This window comes from Acanthopagrus latus, chromosome 24 (assembly GCF_904848185.1).
Source record: "Acanthopagrus latus isolate v.2019 chromosome 24, fAcaLat1.1, whole genome shotgun sequence".
In the NCBI taxonomy this organism is placed as follows: domain Eukaryota; kingdom Metazoa; phylum Chordata; class Actinopteri; order Spariformes; family Sparidae; genus Acanthopagrus; species Acanthopagrus latus.
In genome coordinates, this window is record NC_051062.1 from 15,919,221 (window position 1) to 15,937,047 (window position 17,827).

At 40.7% G+C, this 17,827-nt stretch overlaps 3 protein-coding genes across 17 annotated transcripts in view; 1 reads left to right on the forward strand and 2 right to left on the reverse strand.

Annotated features, from left to right (window-relative positions):
- dytn (dystrotelin) overlaps window positions 1-17,827 on the forward strand; it is a 44,878-nt gene that overhangs the window by 24,134 nt on the left and 2,917 nt on the right. For 3 of the 14 annotated variants that reach the window (XM_037090533.1, XM_037090535.1, XM_037090536.1), the window contains exons 1-9: window positions 5,544-5,647; window positions 9,637-9,731; window positions 12,573-12,692; window positions 16,342-16,383; window positions 16,504-16,578; window positions 17,031-17,235; window positions 17,358-17,458; window positions 17,586-17,665; window positions 17,746-17,817. In XM_037090533.1, coding sequence (XP_036946428.1) covers window positions 16,353-16,383; window positions 16,504-16,578; window positions 17,031-17,235; window positions 17,358-17,458; window positions 17,586-17,665; window positions 17,746-17,817 — 564 coding nt within the window. In that variant the 5' untranslated portion in view covers window positions 5,544-5,647; window positions 9,637-9,731; window positions 12,573-12,692; window positions 16,342-16,352. Of the gene's footprint in view, window positions 1-383; window positions 627-663; window positions 1,145-1,225; window positions 1,608-2,214; window positions 2,334-5,518; window positions 5,648-7,995; window positions 8,134-8,439; window positions 8,474-9,636; window positions 9,732-12,572; window positions 12,693-16,341; window positions 16,384-16,503; window positions 16,579-17,030; window positions 17,236-17,357; window positions 17,459-17,585; window positions 17,666-17,745; window positions 17,818-17,827 lie in introns of those variants that run through there. The other 11 variants (XR_005073141.1, XR_005073139.1, XM_037090531.1 and 8 more) reach the window with 10 other exon arrangements.
- Window positions 1,898-9,891, reverse strand: LOC119015010 (sorting nexin-9-like). 2 transcript variants are annotated; one of them, XM_037090539.1, is made up of 17 exons: window positions 9,746-9,891; window positions 9,073-9,159; window positions 8,884-8,958; window positions 8,329-8,440; window positions 7,988-8,132; window positions 7,400-7,484; window positions 7,188-7,313; window positions 5,782-5,899; window positions 5,505-5,635; window positions 5,300-5,403; window positions 4,944-5,047; window positions 4,659-4,736; window positions 4,403-4,479; window positions 4,069-4,158; window positions 2,825-2,939; window positions 2,359-2,450; window positions 1,898-2,256 (listed from the first exon to the last, which is right to left on the reverse strand). In XM_037090539.1, exons 1-17 carry the CDS (start codon window positions 9,755-9,757, stop codon window positions 2,209-2,211), a joined length of 1,599 nt encoding a protein of 532 aa, XP_036946434.1. In that variant the 5' UTR covers window positions 9,758-9,891; the 3' UTR covers window positions 1,898-2,208. The 2 variants fall into 2 exon arrangements, with proteins under 2 accessions (XP_036946434.1, XP_036946433.1); XM_037090538.1 differs by having other exon boundaries at window positions 7,988-8,135.
- Window positions 10,014-14,977, reverse strand: LOC119015021 (CD59 molecule (CD59 blood group)). The gene is made up of 5 exons (XM_037090556.1): window positions 14,762-14,977; window positions 14,599-14,679; window positions 13,139-13,240; window positions 12,633-12,706; window positions 10,014-12,208 (listed from the first exon to the last, which is right to left on the reverse strand). The coding sequence occupies exons 2-5, from the start codon at window positions 14,651-14,653 to the stop codon at window positions 12,086-12,088; spliced, it is 354 nt and encodes a 117-aa protein (XP_036946451.1). The 5' UTR covers window positions 14,654-14,679; window positions 14,762-14,977; the 3' UTR covers window positions 10,014-12,085.

Below are 17,827 nucleotides of genomic sequence, written 5' to 3' on the forward strand. Positions count from 1 at the left end.
ATGTGATCTGATCTGGTCTCATGTCTCTGCCTCCTCACGGTCCTGACTGAGCGACATCATTATAGGTGTAATAGATTACTTCAAAGCGATATTCCGGTGTAAATTTAATCCATGTTCTAACACACTTTGACACCGAGTACGAGTGGGGGGTCCTACTCGGTGTCAAGGAGTGTTAGACCATGGATTAAACTTACACCGGAATATCCCTTTAATATTGACGAGTTCTGATTTCCTCACTGCAGACAGGAGCTGCAAGCAGCTCATTCAGCACACTGTGGACCTAGATCAGGTTTTAATGATCTCTGACTATTGATTAGCTGGTCTGGGATCAGTTCTCTCTGCTCTCAGGTCACTTCAGGGTTATGATTTCTGTTTGTGAACAGACATCCTGTCCCCCACTGATCTCAGCTCAGATCCTGATCTTATCCACCAGCTGCTCTCTGATTGGCCTGCATCCTGCCGCTCACACAGTAAATGCACATTTCCAGACAGAAAGTGGAGCCATGAACAGCAGGAAGTCCGTCAGCTGCACCTGGATCAGATTATTTGACTGTTTTTGTTATTGTGTTGTGGATTCAAATGCTTCCTGTCTCATCCTGAGAAAATAAAAGCCCTCACACACCTGACACTTCCTGTTCGTCTGGCTTCAAACGTGTCGCTTAGTCATAATCATCGTCAGCAGTGTGTCGACGTCCAGCTGCTCAGAGGGTGGAGAGACAAGAAGTGGAACAGGAAGTCCGACTTCAGGCGAGTCCTGTTTGTTTCAAGTTAAAACTTCTCAACAGTCCTATTTTTTTACATTGTATTACTTTTAACTTTTTACAGCATATCTTCTTATTTTAATCGTTTGATATTTTTCAGCTTTTTAAAGTTGTTTTTATTATATTAAAACTTTTGAATACTTTCCAGGTGTCCAGGCTGAAGTCTGTGAATACTTTTGGATGATTTAAGTGTTTGTCTGTTGGGCCGAGACACATTCTTATCACCAAACTTTAGTAAGTAATAAAAACAGTCAATGTTTAAGTTAAATAATTCAGTACAGATTAATAAAGTTTGAGCATGTTTGAATATGCTAACGCTGCAGTTCATTCATGTGCCAGCAGGTGGCAGCATTACACTGACAGACTCACCTGCAGGTCATCAGGTGAACATCACAGCAGTGAACCAGTCATGTAAAACTGACTTGCCAAACTCTATTCAAATATCTTTACACTTTGTTTCTCAGTTCACTTGTTCAGACCTCGACGCTGCACAGCATGACTCCCCCAAAACAAAACATAAACCTATTTGCACTTGTATGTTTTTATCTGTAGCACTTGCATCACTGCACTGATGATGATGATGATGATGATGATGATGATGATGATGATGATGATGTATTGAACTGAAGAGGAATGATTTAAACTAGCTGGTCTTTAAATGGAGTTAGGTGTGAAGTGTTTATCTTATTGCAGACAGAACTGACAATAATAATCATAATCATAATAGACTTCATCATACAACACAGTGATAGTTCTAGTCTGTATAAAATTAACATTTATTTTTTCAGTCACATCAATCTTTCTTCTTCTTGTAATAAATTCATCAGTGAACTTTGTACACAGTGATTCTCCTCAGTGTGTGTCTCTTTTGGAAAATGACAATCTTTCATCCAAATATTGTGACAACTGTTTTAATAAAGTTAATCTCAAAGTTGCTGGTTGGACTGCTGTGCCATGGTGGAGGTATGCACTCTACTGATTGCAGTGTTAGTCTTCATGTCATTTAGTTTTTTATTGAGAAATAATGATGAAAGTTTAGATTTGAAAGCATGTTTATAGACAATAACACACTTGTGATGTATAAGTTTGTGTATCTACAGATGTTGTGTTCTATAATCAACACACAATGAATAACATTATATAGAATCATGTTTTAAATATCACTGAAGATGATACAAATATAAAAATATTACAGTGTGTTGAAACAAAGACGACTAATGTGCAACATACAGTGAAAACAAGATGTTTATAACATGAGGCATGTTTTTACATCATATACAGAAACAACATATAAAATAAATCAGTTTAATGTGTAAAATCATCAGTTTATAACAAACATTAATAATTACTGGTTCATTAATATCAAACAAACTTTAAATCATTTGATTTTGTTAGAAATGTAACAGTGATGTCACCAATGATGTCATCAGTGATGTCATCCTCTCCCTCACAGTGTGGCGAAGCGGCTCAGGGCTCCTCTCAGCTTATCAGCGATCTAACCAATCAGAGAGCAAAAGGGAGATGAGATCACACACCTTGTCAGCCATCATCTCCCTCACCTGTTGGTATAAGGTCATCTGATGCTCCTCCCCCTCACCTGTTCGTAGAAGGTCACCTGTTGCTGCAGGTACAGCTGCATCACTCTGTTGTAGTCATAAATACGGTTGCTATGGAAATGATTCATCTCAGCTGGAGGAGACAGGAGGATCTAATTATTACTACTGCACAGTATCTGCACTGTAGTACTGTGTGTACTGTAGTACTGTGTGTACTGTAGTACTGTAGTACGGTGTGTACTGTAGTACAGTGTGTACTATATTACTGTAGTACAGTGTGTACTATATTACTGTAGTACAGTGTGTACGGTGTGTACTGTAGTACAGTGTGTACTGTAGTACTGTAGTACAGTGTGTACTGTAGTACTGTAGTGCGGTGTGTACGGTGTGTACTGTAGTACGGTGTGTACTGTACGGTGTGTACTGTAGTACAGCGTGTAATGTAGTACTGCGTGTACTGTGTGTACTGTAGTACTGCGTGTACTGTAGTACGGTGTGTACTGGTACCCTGCAGTGAGTAGCTCATGCAGCTCACTCGTTGGTTCATGGACTTTCTGTCATTGTTGGTGATTTTTCCTGCAGAAACCAGACGATCAGCTTCCTTCACCTTGTCGACTGCAGCCTGAGAAAAAAAAAAATATATAAATATAAATAAATATATATATAAATAAATATATATATATATATATATATATATATATATATATATATATATATATATATATATATATATATATATATATATATATATATATATGTGTATATATGTGTATATATATATATATATATATATGTATATATATATATATATATGTGTATATATATGTGTATATATAATATGTGTATATATATGTGTATATATAATATGTGTATATATATGTGTATATATAATATGTGTATATATATGTGTATATATAATATATATGTGTATATATATGAATATATATGTATATATATGTATATATATGTATATATATGTATATATACATATATATACATATATATACATATATATACATATATATTCATATACATATACATATATATACATATATATTCATATACATATACATATATACGTACGTACGTACGTGTGTACACACACACACAGGTGAGACTGCGATCCCTTAGTGACATCACCATCATCTGAGCTGAAGCCCTGCCCCATCCTCATTAGACTTTGATGATTTGGATGACAGAATAATAATCTAATAATATTGTAGTATTGATCGGCCGTCCTCCAGCTGCTCTGCCTTTCCTGTGGACAGACAGCTTGACTTGTTGCTATAGTTAGTGCTAACAGATGCTATCCAGGGTCCAGAGAACACCTCTGGACCGGAACCAGATGCAGCCAGTTACAGTGCCGAGGTGATTCATAATGATCATCACGAACTCACTTCACACATTCTGATTTTACTGCAGCTATCAACCTGGCTGTCCAGGATGGGAGACACACTCACACCTGGACAAGTCACTGAGAGTGTGACAGAGTCACTCGGGCGCTGTGTTGTTCTGTTGGTCTGGTCATGAATATGACATCACTGCCAGTCAGGAGCTGCCAGTCCGACCAGTCTGGGTGGACCGCTGGCTTCATGGTGGGCAGCGTGTGGCACATTTTGCACTATTGGCTGCTGATGACAACTGACCTGCCATCAGCCCAGCTGCCCTTCTTACAGGAAACATATGACTGAAGACTGTTTCATGGGAACATTAACAGAACTGCAGTATGTATTAGTACTACTGTGTACTACCTTGTGTACTGCCATGATTTCTGGGAAACATCCCAGCAGGCCTTTGTACTCGTTGTTTGTCTCCAACAGGAAGTGAAGGTCTTTCTGAGGCTGGAGAAGGTCAAAGACCACCAGAGGTCAGACAAACATATGTTACTGTCACTGCAACAACACAACAAAACCACGATGACATGTAACAAATAAACACAATATTTCTGTGGTTGAATCATAGACGATGTTTCTGTATCATCATTAGAAATCAAAGATCAGAAGCATTTTCCTGGCGATCACATGAACATCAGAGTACCACGGTGATACATCGCGGTACCAGAGTATTGTTACTGGATGTGTGTACCTGCTGTGCGACTATCTCTGCGATCTCCTCGTAGGTCTGTCCAGCAGCGGTCAGCGCGTCCGTCAGCGTCTCCTCTCCTACAACACAAACATCTTCATCATAACATAAACTGCAGCAGATCAGCAGGTGATTCATGTTCTGATGACGCAGATCTGACTCAAGGTCAGCTGATGCCTTCAAGGACACTTTGAGAGTCTGATCTGATCAGAAGCTTCATTTAAGTAACTCCTCCCTCCTTGTCTCCTCGTATCCTTACCTGGATATCTGCTGGTGATGAAAACAGTCGACAGGTTCCTAAAGGCTCGACCAATGCGCTCGTACTCTTTAGGCAGCGCTGCTCACACACACACACACACACACACACACACACACACACACACACACACACACACAGAGTACATAAAATTACAGTATATGTATTACATATACGTGTGTGTATGTGTATAAATATATGTATGTATGTATGTGTATGTATGTGTATGTATATGTGTGTGTGTGTGTATGTGTATGTATGTGTGTGTGTGTGTGTGTGTTTACTGACGTCCGGTGCAGCGTTTCCAGTGTGTGTTTCCAACATTCAGCAGCTCTCTGACTCCATCGTCCATTGATTTAGTGAAGCGACTGTAGTGTTCACACTTCTGTTCACTAACACACACACACACACACACACACACACACACACACACAATGAAAACCGTCTTCTCCTCTACAGACGTGAGATTTATAGTTTTGAGTAACTTTACAGAGAATCAGCTGTCTGGTGCCTGACAGACAAACCCAGGGGTCACAATCACTGCTCTTTTCTGGAGCCTGATCTGGAGTCTGGCAGCAGAACAGTCAGAGGACGGTGGTCCAGAGAATTCTTGGTATTTCAGAGAGAGACAACTAGTAACGTACACCTCAGCAGTGTCGAGCTCTGCAGCATCAGGTTCAAGGAGACTGAAGATCATTGGTCCCACCGTCTCATCTTTCTCTGCCTTCCTCTTCCCTGCTTTCCAATCCTGAAATATCAAAATACTGCGTCAGCCAATCAGGACAAAGCTACCACACCTCCCCACAGCTGATTGGCTGAAACATCTACAGGGGGCGAGGTTCAACCTGCCTTCTCGTCTCTGTAGGTGAGGAAGAGCTGGAAGACTTCGCTCTGAGAGACGACGGGGTGACGACACATCCGAGTCATCCAAGCCTGCAGCTGCTCCATTCTCATCCTGATGAAGTCCTGCTCAAACCGGCCTGAAAGCACAGGTAAAACTCAAACACACGCAGGTCAGAGGTCACACCTGAGCCTGGTGATATCAGACTTTTCAGTCATCATATTCATAAGTCATACAGGGTGTGCAGGTGTTTTAGGGTATGCAGGTGTGGTTGTCATGACTCACCTGTCACCTGTTTGTCGGGCAGTGAGGGGATAGGCAGAGCTGAGCCAAACTTCTCCAGCAGACGCTCATACAGCCAATCAAAGTGTTTGTAGCGATGATTGACAGGTCTGTTGGTCGTCTGGAGGAAGACGGTCGAGGGTCAGAAAGCATTTACTCCTGTGTACTTCTGTGTACTATATACTCACAAGGGCTGCACAATATTGGAAAAGACTGAGATTGCAATTTTTTTTAACCCTGCAATATATGTTGCAATGTGAAAAAATACAGGAATTTTCATCAGATGACGTGAACAGCACTTTATGTTATGCTGCACTGCTGCTATCAATTAACAATTAACCTGAACTGATCTTACCTGTTTTTGTCAGTGTTACAAGTATGGCGTCTGTCTGTGTTTTAGAGATCTTCTTATTGTTATCTTTTATTGCTTGCTTTCATTGTGCTGGGACCTGAGTGCATGTTTCGTTCTATCATGTGCAAACTTGAATTGAATGACAATAAACAAAACTTTGATCCTTTTGAGCTCTCCATCTTAAAATGGAACATTCTAGCTTCATAATTACATTAAGTAACTAACAATGAGTGATAAACAGGTTATTCAACGACTGAAATCTGTTTTTTGTTTTGGACAACAGTCAGATCTGGCTTTGCATTTGTCGTACTGAGCTGTGTGGCTGCATGAGTCCTGCATGGGTTCGGGTACCCGCGGGTGACCGGCACAATTTGTTTGAAAGGGTTGAAAACAATGAACTGTGTCGACACGGATGTGGATCGGGTCGGACGCCTGGAGTGCTCGGGTCAGGTTTTGCGATTGCCATTTTCAAGGCGTCACGTGCAAAAAAAACAAGCAAAAAAAACATTATTAACGACACATCTACAAATATATACCTACAAAATGATAAGCACTTGTATTTCATATGAGCTCATTCATGCGTGCTTGTGCCCTCCCAGAACTCCCATTCCCCACGCTGGTTTACTTTCATTTTTAAAACTTGCGTCCTTCTAATTTTCCTTCGGGTGCGGGTCGGGTGTTGGTATCAATTTATAGCGGGTTGACTCGGTGTGGAATATAATTTGTGCTACTGTCGGAAAATGGGTCGGATGCAGTTTTAAGTATGGCTGGTACGGGTGTGTGCGGGTTTGGAAAATAAGACCTGTGCAGGACTCTGATGTGTGGGACCGACATAAATGGTCAAACAAATTAGTTGTGTTACCTCTCATTGTGGCACAGAACACGTGTTTGGTCAATATCATCCTTCTTGTAGCCAAAATAATTCCAGAAAACTGACGTTGCTTTTCTTTTGGCACCAAGTCTTTGGTCTGCTTCTGAACACTGAATTACAACTAATGTGATTGGTGGATCGCAGTCTCTGCATTTAACCCATATATCGTGCAGCTTTAATACTCACGTTGGGAGTGATCTGGTACTCGATGAAGCTCTTCAGTCCATACAGTTTGGATTCTTTCTTTGGATCAGCAATGACACAATCCAGTGGAGCCAATGGGTACAGCCAGACTGGACCCACCTCTCCCATCTTATTGGAAGATGAGCAGTAGCCAATCAGAGCACAGTGATCAACAGCACAGTTTAATCCAGTGATTAATAAAGTTGATGACTCACGTAAACAGGAAGTCTGTCTCTGCTGTTAGCTGGAGGTTTGGCGAGCAAGAAGACTTCTGGGCTTGGACCTTTGGAGAATGGAAACCTGAGAACATACAAGCCCACTGTGATCTGCCAGGATCTACTGTGATCCACTGATAGCTACTGAAATCTACAGTGATCTACTGTGAGGCTTTGATAGTGGTGAGTTGTTAGTGATGAGTTGCATTCACTTTACAATAGAAATCCGGCTAAGCTAGCAGATGTTTGATGCCTCAAACTATGTGCTGGGACTCTAGTTGTACTGTTGCTGAAGTATCATTTGTGGCTTTTTGATGGCAGTTTCTTGTTGGAGTCATAGACTGCAGTGTATTTGTATTGTGCAGTCATTTCTGAGGTTGCTAAAACATACACACATAAGATAGCTGTCTGCAAACTTGATCTCTCAAAGAGGCGTCTTACTCAGTGTCACGTGTGTAGGACCAAGGATTAAACTTACACCGAAATATCCCTTTAATAATGATCTACTGTGATCCACTGATATCTACTATGACATCTATGGGATCTAAATGATACTTGAATCTGCTGGGTGATCTACTGATGTTTTACTTGTTAAGGGAGATCTTCACGGAGGGACCGTGGACGCTCTGTCCTGAAGCTCCACCCTCCTCATCGGCCTGATCATCACCATGATAACCGCCCACTGATTGGTCGTCCCAGTCGTCATCCCACTCACCGTCATCGTCCTCGACAGCTGCTGGAGACAGGAAACAGATCTCTGTCAGACATTTCATCTTTAATTAAAGCATCTGACCACAGCAGCTGATCACAGAACCACCACCAGAGGACGAAGCATCACAGTTCTCAGTTTGTACCTTCTGTCCCATGTGGCACATTAAAAACATAAATATATAACTCATTTATACACAACACTAAGTAGAATGTGTTACCTGGTGTGTGTGTATATCCCTGACTGTTCCATCCTTCTGTTGGGTCACTGACATGAGCCCCGCCCCCCATCCAGGAGTCTCCACCTCCTCCACCACCAACACCTCTGCCAACCTGAAACACAACACCGAAATCAACATCATAGTGGTATCATAGTAACACCTCTACAGTGAAATATACTGGTTTCCTGTCTCTCTGTTATTATTTTGAGTCTCTGTGGTTGTTTTAGTTCTCTGCAGTTGTTTTGAGTCTCTGTGGTTGTTTTGAGTCTCTGTGGTTGTTTTAGTTCTCTGCAGTTGTTTTGAGTCTCTGTGGTTGTTTTAGTTCTCTGCAGTTGTTTTGAGTCTCTGTGGTTGTTTTAATTCTCTGCAGTTGTTTTGAGTCTCTGTGGTTGTTTTGAGTCTCTGTGGTTGTTTTAATTCTCTGCAGTTGTATTGAGTCTGTGGCTGTTTTGAATCTCTGTGGTTATTTTGAGTCTCTGTGGTTTTGTGTGTCTTTGGCTGTTTTGAGTCTCTCTGTGGTTGTTTTGTGTTTTGTGTGTGAAACTTGCTGCTAACCTGTAAATATCCCTCAGGTACCAGTCCAGTTTGTCCGCTGGAGTTCTGGGCTTCGATCCAGCCACCCCCAACAGTCTGCACAGACCAACACACACAGTCAGCATGTGTTATATGCATATATATATGTTGTGTGCGTGCATGTGTGTGTGTGTGTGTGTGTGTGTGTTTTTGTGTGTGAGTAGTGTGTACCTGGTCGAGCACAGTGACCGTCTCTCCCCGTCTGACCGACAGCTCGTTGTTTCCTGGTTCAGCTGTGAAGTCGTACAGAACCTCAGCCTGGAGCACAATAAACAAACAAAGTTTGTCCTCAGAGGAAAGTGTGAGTGTGTGTGAGACAGAGAGAGGGAGGAAAGGTCTGGTTATCAGTGAAGCTTCATAAAGTCAGTGGACTTCCTGTCAGACCAGAACCTCTCCGTCAACAGCTTCAGGCTCTTTCCTGCAGCGGTCCCATGACTCTCTCTGCTGGATGAGTCCTGCAGAAACCTGACGGTTCTGTTTCCACCACAACACTGTAACACTTCACTGTCACAGTCCTTCAGATCTTTTAACCCCAATACACATTTTCCCGGAATGTTTTGTGTGTATATGTGTGTGTGTTTACAATTTTTGTTCTTAGACTTTTTCCAGCCTGTTTTAATCCTGCTTTAACCTTAACGAGACTCAAGTTTAATTCTCCGGCACAGATGTTCAGTCACTCTGATGTTTCAGTCTCAGCCCGTCACTGACTGTGAATTGACTCATTTCTCTATGAAGTTCCCGCAGGCACTCGCAGCAGCTCTGCGGTCTCATGTCGTAAAGCAGCAGCAGCAGCAGCAGGTGAGAAGTCAAAGGTCACCAGTCAGTCACAGGTGAGCCTTCTTACCTTCAGAGCCATGATGACGTCAGGAGCAGCTTCTTCTTCATCTGTGTTTTCTGATCAAAGTTCCATGTTCGTGTCAGCTGCTCGGCGATCGAGCCGCAACTTCTTCTCCGTCAAGTTCCGACCAACACAGACATACCCCACTTCCTGTGCGGGGTTTCACAGTAAAACCGCATCAGTAAATTCTAAGCTATTTTTAAACGTTTTGTTCCAAAACCCAAAACATTTCGAACATTTTTATTTTTTGTCACAGTGTCAACTACAACAGTATGTACCACAGAGGACAACACAAGATAAATATCAATAAAAAACAATAATATCAGGACAACATTTATAAAACGACAGTAAACTTCAGGTCACAGTTCAGGAAGTAAAAATAATACTGTGCAGTTATTAATGAACTAGCACTGACTTGGCACATGTGCTGTGATAATTATTTGATCACAGTTGAAGAAAAAACAAAACAAAAAACTATAAACATGCCCATCAACGCAGTTACGGTGCTCTTATTTTGGTAGTATCCCGGCCGGTTTCCGCCATATCAAAGTTTTGAATAGTAAACTTGCCAGAGTGACGTCAGACACCCGGAACAGCTGGGCAGTGTCTCCACACGGGCTGACGTCATTTCCTGAACTCTCCAGTTACAATACGCTGTAAAAACACAAACAATGAGAATACGCCTACACTGTAAAAATAAAAATACAATCTGTCACGTAGAACACATATCCAGCACACTGTGAAAATAATACATTTCACTGTAAAACATGATGAAACATCCAAATCTGTCGATTCTAAATTTAAATCAACATTATGTTTAAATAAATATCTTCCTCTGTGAAAGATGCATGCAGTTATTTATTCTTTAATCATAATTTAAATGTGCCAACAGATTTAAATTACTTTATTTAAAAAATGTTTAATGATTAAAACTAAAAAAATTAACACAAATTATTCACTTATTTTATTTTATAAAGACTTCTTAATGACTCATGGATTATTTCATTTCTGTCACCTGCCCTCTGCTTTCAGGGGGGGTTAACTTTTTTCTCCAGCACACCTGCTGGTGCCTTTAGGTCCCATCAGCAAAAATCAGACAAATCTGTCATAGTTTTACTTCACTCAGGTGTTGGTCACATTGTCTGATCAACAGCTCCGTCCTGTCAGGTGTTTTGAAATCGATGAATACCACAGAATTAATCTGTTAAACACAAATGCATTCAACTAATAGTTAAAATGATAACTTTAACTGAATATGTACCTGTTCCTTCATAAATAAATATGTTTTAAATTTGTCTCTCTTCCGCCAGCAGGAGAATAAAGAAAAAAAACCTTTCATTATCAATAACAGATGATTAGACCTGAGAGCAAAAATCTGACTTCAGCTGTTTCCAGTCATCAATATCTAATCAATCAGTCAGACACTCTGTATGTTCGTCACCATTTATTGATTTAATGTTCATGTACACGTATTGTTGTGAAGCTGTTTTCATTTCACACAGAGTTAAAGAGCGAAGCAGCCGCACATTATTTTCAAAGTTTAACACTTTATTTTGACAGGTCTGGAGTTAAAGGTGCAGTTTCCTGTTTCTGTGTAGTTTAAATTACTTTAAACATAATGTCTCTATAAATGAATGGATAGTGATGTGGCTTTAAAAGAATGTAATATTTTGATTTAAAAAGTTTGATGTTTAAGGAAATTTTTCTTTAAATCTTGGAACTCATGTCTGATGTCAGACCACAATCAACATCCATGGATTCACTCAGGTGAACACAGACGGTTCAGAACTGTCTGAAGGGTCAAGGTCTTCATGATCAAAGTAATCTATTACATCCATGAGTACACTGCAGCACCTCATGAATGAAGAGCATTTGTCTCAGTGCAAATATACACAATATACAGTATTATACCATTTGGTTTTGTGATTATAAACTACAATAACATGTTCACATGCAAACATTTCTGAAGAGATCAACTTACTGTGACAATGACAATGTAAGGCTTAAGAGAATTCAGATTCATGTGTGTGAAGTCTTCATGATGAACTCACTTCGTTCTCTTCAGGAAACTTTATTAATTATTATTAATGTCAAAGTAGCTGACCTGTATAATAATGTGTTGCTAAGATTTCATTGTTTATTCTTAAATACAAACAAAGTGAGAAAGCTGTGAACTCCTAATGTGAGATCAATCAAATAATTCAGTTGTGATCAATATAGATATTGATAAAATGACTGAGCGAGAAAGCTTAGAACATGTTCAGCTGCTGAAACTGTTTCTTCACATCATAGAAATAATTATAATGAACAAGTTAGAGAAGCTTCTAGCAGCCACGGGGGCGCTGTTCAGTGAATACACCACCACATGATGGCCACCGAGGCCAGCAGACCAATCACAGAGCTTGCTGCAGAAGAGGGGGCGGAGTTACACAGGTCAGAGTTGCAGCACTTGAAGGTAAAGCTGGAAACCTGGGGATGGTCAATAAAGTTATTAATGAGATGGATGAACAAGTCGGCAGCTTCAGGAAGGTCTGGTTTGAATTAACCAGCGACTTTACTTAGACACTTTTATTTATTTAACTTACTTGAAATACGTATCAACATTATAAAAATGGTAAATCAAATCTATATTTATTATATACACACTTTCACATATCCACTCACTGTATGGTGTCTATATGATTCACTGTATGGTGTCTATATGATTCACTGTATGGTGTCTATATGATTCACTGGTGCCTCTATGATTCTGTTGCTGTCAGTGTCTCTATGTTACTGTACGTTGCTGTTTGTTGATGTACTTTGTTGTATGTTGCTGTATGTGATCTTTCAGTAACAGTTGAGCCCGGGTCAGATGAGAAGGATGTCTGATGACAGGTAGAGTCGTGGTTACCTGGGGAAACATCTGGGCAAGTCGGCTGTACTCACAGTCTGAATACTTCAGACACTGACGGTACGTCATCCCACCTGCACAACAAACACAACACAAGCAGTCGGCAGCTTTCTCTTTTAAAGCCATTACATAATGGAATACTATCCAGGACAATGTAAAAAACTGGTTTGTTTGGTAGCTTTAAAGCTAATCTAACAAAAATCACTTAAAAGTCTCTCAACAATGCACTCACATTGTTAGTTAATCAGTCCTCATAATTTTTAGTTATGTTGATGTTTTCATATATGTTGTATTTATATTTGTGTTTCCTGCCAATGGGATTGCAGATATAAATTAGCCTACAGCTAACTCTTGTGCAATGCATTAAATAATTACATTTATGTTTTAATTGCACATTGTCCCTTACAAATAAAATTGAAACTGAAATTGAATTGAACTGCTGAAGTTCAGCCAACCAGAGTCCAGTATTGTCCGTGGTTATGGTACGGGTCGAGGTGTACAGGTACCTCTCTCGGTGAGTGTGAGACAGGCGTCGTCATAGCTACAGTCTCGTTGTTTGGAGCAGCTGGCAGTGTAGTCCTTACAGCTGTAACAGCGGATGGCTGATCCTGAAACACAAAATGTTCTTCATATAAACAATCCCCTTCTACTTTGATGACTCAGGGTTCATGCTAACGCTAGCATCTCTGTGTTAGGACTCATCCGAGATATATCTGTCAGACTTTTTCCTCATTGGTCCATCACCTCCTTTCTTTGTCTTGTAAAGGTGACAAATATTGTTTGAAAATATAATATGGTAACCAGAAAGACATAGAAAAAAAATAATGAAAAGTGGCTCCAGTAAGTTTTATAAACAGAAAACAACATCAACACTAACCCAGCTCCATCCTCTAGAGTGTTAGTGACCCTTCATCAAGGTGGAAATAAGCACGAGTCATAAAGTGAATGGGTTTTTGTTTCCACTTGTGCTTGATGGCTGGTTGGTTTCCATCAAACACAGATGGATGATGAGTCTCAGCCCTAAATAGACCTCACTAACTGATAAAGAGACAGATCCAGGAATTGTTTCTCATGTTCTTCAACACTGTGAAATATTATTTGGTTTAATCTCTCAGGTAATGATAGCTGGATCTGGATTAAATAGATCAGGTGAATTTAGCCAGCTGGTATCTAGCAACTAAAATTATTATATTGATTTTGAATGTTTAAATTTGTGAATCTCTGACCTGAGGGTCAGGAGGTCCAAAGTCCATCGTCAGTTCAGAGCAATTTAAAGCTTTCACACCGGTAAACAACATGAAAACATCAAAACCATTTACATGTACTGTAAAGTGTGTGTGTGTGTGTGTGTGTGTGTGTGTGTGTGTGTGTGTGTGTGTGTGTGTGTGTGTGTGTGTACAGGATTGGGTAGTAGTGGGATTACATGATTAGTTTATCAACAACCCTGTTGTCAGAATGAATATTGGAAAAGAAAAACTTTTTTCATACTAAACACTGTGTTTACGTTCAGGTCATACTTGGGCACAAAAACCACTTGGTTGGTTCAGGAAAATTATGTTATGTTTTTAAATACCTGGTTCTGTCACCACAAACACAGCTGGAAAACACCTCAACGTCCTGTTAAAAATATCCAGTGGTTTCACTCTTACAGATGTTTTAACTGCAACTCCAACAGTGGTGTCTGGCTTTGCAGCCGTCTCACCTGTAACTCAACCATCATCATGCCGCACGATGCATTAAGTTGAACTGTAGGTATGGAACGTATCCTCGGACGTGTTTAAATGTAAATGTACCGGTGCTTTGCAGAGAAGTACACTGCCGACATTTCAAACTGGCAGTGACCAAATCTCTGTTGACATCTTCAGCCTGATCTGAGATGATTGTACATCAAATGTGATGAACCAAAACCAAACCTTTCAATGAAGAAATCCATTATCAGACGGAACAAAGAAGATATCAAACGTACCAAGTCCGATCAGAGCGGAGCAGATCACCAGACAGATTCCAAGGGTGCGCTTCATTTTTACTCAGCACAGCTCACACACATCTGGAACCAGAGCAGAATGTTCATTCATGAGGAGACAATAACACTGAACAGAGATTGACTAACTAACACAGTGTGAACTCACCCAGCGGCAGCAGCAGTAAAACTGCAGTTCAGCACTACTTCTGTTGTTGATTTGAGGACAGAGGATGAACACTGGATAGTCTGACTGACAGTGGAGAGGCCACGCCCCGTGGGAGGAGACTGCGTCAATCAATCACTTTCATTGTTGTCATTGTTTTCCATTAAAATGACAGTTTGGATATTAGAGGATTGTAAACATGAGACCAGGCCTGTCGAATACCATCATTTTACAATAAAACCATCCATCACCTTTTTTACACAACAGTCAATTACATGATAGTTAATCATGTAACAACAGTGAATGACATTATATATTTTAAATTATGTGGCTTTAGTTAACAACATAACATTTGTTGTTAACATAACATTAGAAAATAAAGTACCATTAGTCAATATCATAATGTGTTGATAATTTTTAGTTAATAAATGAGTTAAAAACATTAACTATGTCAATTACATAATATCAGTTAATTATGTACCATTAGTCTATAACTCTACAATACTTCATAACCAAACCTTTGTTAAGTTATTACCCTCTGACCTCACGCCATTGTCAGCTCAACATAATTTAGCATGCTAACATGATAAACTAAGATGGCGAATGTGGTGAACACTAAACCTCCACATTAGCCAGTTGATATTAGCATTTAGCTCAGAATCCAGCTTCACAAAGCTGCTAGCATAGCTGCAGACTGTCAGCATGATTCCAGCTCTGACTGATGATGTGATGATGTGATGGTGGTGGTGGATGAGAGGCTCTGTGTTTCAGCGTTTATCTCAGTGCAGAAGAATAGCTGCAGTGTTTTGTCCTCGAACGACCCAGAAACAAAGAGAGCTCAGAGACGGAGACAATCAGCTTCAGTGGCAGCAGAGACAAAGAGCAGAGGAGGTACCGAGTGTGTTTTCAGCATCAGGCCACTCTTGTTACTAATTCAGCCTCTCAGTCGGCTTCCTCTGAAGATACATGATGATTTAAAGTACAGAAAATACTGGATGTCATCAAACTAAAGCCCAATAAAAAAAGCAGGGTCAAACACCAAAAGCCTTTTGGGAGGTCAAGGGTCAAAGCAGGAGTCTGAACTCAGGTTAATGTTGGAGAAACTCATGATTCTCTTTTTCGTGTCGTGTTTTCCTGAACATGTGGACAGTTTATTTTAGAGAAACGCCTTCATACAGTAAGAGCTGTTTTAGTTTGTGACCCGTCACTTCATCAGAATGATCTCCTGATGTCAGCATGCTGCCTGCTGCTGATTGGTCCACAGACAGCAGGTGAGTGGAGCTGACAGGTGAGAAGGAGCTGTGATGATAAATGAGACCTTCATTCATAATTCAGCAGCTTCAGTTTGTGTGTTTCAACTCTGAAAGGAAGGTGGTGAGTCTGTTTCTACGGTTCTGTCTATTTCTGTTCTACTGATGGAAATCTAATTGTTTCTGGTCACATGTTGGAAACTGGATCTTGTTTTTGCAGGAGTATTTTTAATCTGACGAGACCAGAACATCATTATAGGTTCTGTGACAACAGTACATATAATTTATTAGTCCTGTTTGATAATTATTGTGACATGTCTGGATTGTTTTCAGACTGATATCACATGGAGCTCAGCATGGATCTGGACAGCATCGGTAAACTCATCTCTCCTGACTTCTACTGTTCAGTTTGGAGCTGTGTGGAGACAAACACACTCACAGTGTTGATGTAGAAATATTATCAGTGTTTTTAATTGTTTTTATTTGTCGTTTCAGAAGGACTGAATGAAATCCGTCCATCCGTCTACAGAGTCGCCATGAAGCTTCTGTCTCTGCAGAAACTCTGTCACAGTGAGTCCAGACAGCACCTTTAGTACTGTGTGTGCGCGTGCAGTGAGTGTGTATGGGTGTGTGTGTGTGCGCAGTCAGTGTGTGTGTGTGTGTGTGTGTGCGTGTGTGTGTGCGCAGTCATTGTGTGTGTGAGCAGTCAGTATGTATATGTGCAGTCTGTGTGTATACGTGCAGTCTATGTGTGTGTATATGTGTAGTCTGTGTGTGTGTGTGTGTGTGTGTGTGTGCAGTCTGTGTGTATATGTGCAGTCTGTGTGTATATGTGCAGTCTGTGTGTGTGTGTGTGTGTGTGTGTGTGTGCAGTCTGTGTGTATATGTGCAGTCTGTGTGTGTGTGTGTGTGTGTGTGTGTGTGCGTGTGTGTGTGCAGTCAGTGTGTATATGTGCGGTCAGTGTGTATTTTCCACTTCTGTCTGTCTTTTGGCACCTGATGTTGTGTTTGTGTGTTTTCAGTGGACGTTGTGTCTGTTCGACATGTCACAGCGGCACTTGTATCGATGGGCGGAGCTAAGCTATTGCAGGATGTGTGGCTGAACAGACAGGAAGTGACCCGAACCCTGAACAGGATGTTCCACAGTGTGTTACAGGAAGTGCCAGGTCATGTGATTGTGGAGGCTCCAGAGGAGACGTGCAGGCTGATCTTCAGACTGTATGACAGGTCAGAGTGATGTACAGCAAATGTACAGTCAGTAAATACACAGTCTGTATACATATATTTATATAATTTTGTGTGTGTGTGTGTGTGTATAAATATAAAACCCTCTGAATATTATGTTTCAGGAGTCAGCCTGGTTCTGTATCCGCTGGTTCTGTATCTGCTGGTTCTCTTCAAACAGCTCTCATTGCTCTGTCAGCTGACACTCTGTTGGTAAAATACAGAGGTGAGAACCTTCCTCTCTCCCTGTCATCACTTTATTACTGTCTGAATAAAAATACACCGGTCACATTGACTGTCAGGAAGTACTGTGTTCCCTTCAGAATAAAGTCTGTCTTATGTGGTGTTTGTAGCTCTGGTGAATGTTGCAGAGAACAGTTCAGGATCAGTCAGCAGGTCAGGACTCAGATCTTTACTACAGGACCTTAGCCAGGTAAAACCCCCAGATCAAACTACATTCCCAGCATGCCCCTCTCCCCTTTCTCTCTGTCTAATGCTTGTTGATGTGTTCAGGTTCCTGCGGCAGTGCAGGAAGAAGGAATCTTTGGTGCAGTGGAGCCGGCAGTGAGGTCATGCTTTAACGGGGTGAGAGCAT

Bases quoted from the DNA above. Each gene is read 5' to 3' on its own strand.
- LOC119015010 (XM_037090538.1), bottom strand. The intron at 8,959-9,072 runs GTACACACTACT...TGGTCTGTGCAG, and splicing joins CGGTCACTGTGCTCGACCAG to ACTGTTGGGGGTGGCTGGAT. The intron at 2,451-2,824 runs GTACCAGTACAC...TGTCTCCTCCAG, and splicing joins CATGAGCTACTCACTGCAGG to CTGAGATGAATCATTTCCAT.
- LOC119015021 (XM_037090556.1), bottom strand. From the start codon at position 14,653: ATGAAGCGCACCCTTGGAATCTGTCTGGTGATCTGCTCCGCTCTGATC. The intron at 13,241-14,598 runs GTACGTTTGATA...TTTGTGTTTCAG, and splicing joins CTCCGCTCTGATCGGACTTG to GATCAGCCATCCGCTGTTAC. The intron at 12,209-12,632 runs GTAACCACGACT...GACCATCCCCAG, and splicing joins TTGCCCAGATGTTTCCCCAG to GTTTCCAGCTTTACCTTCAA.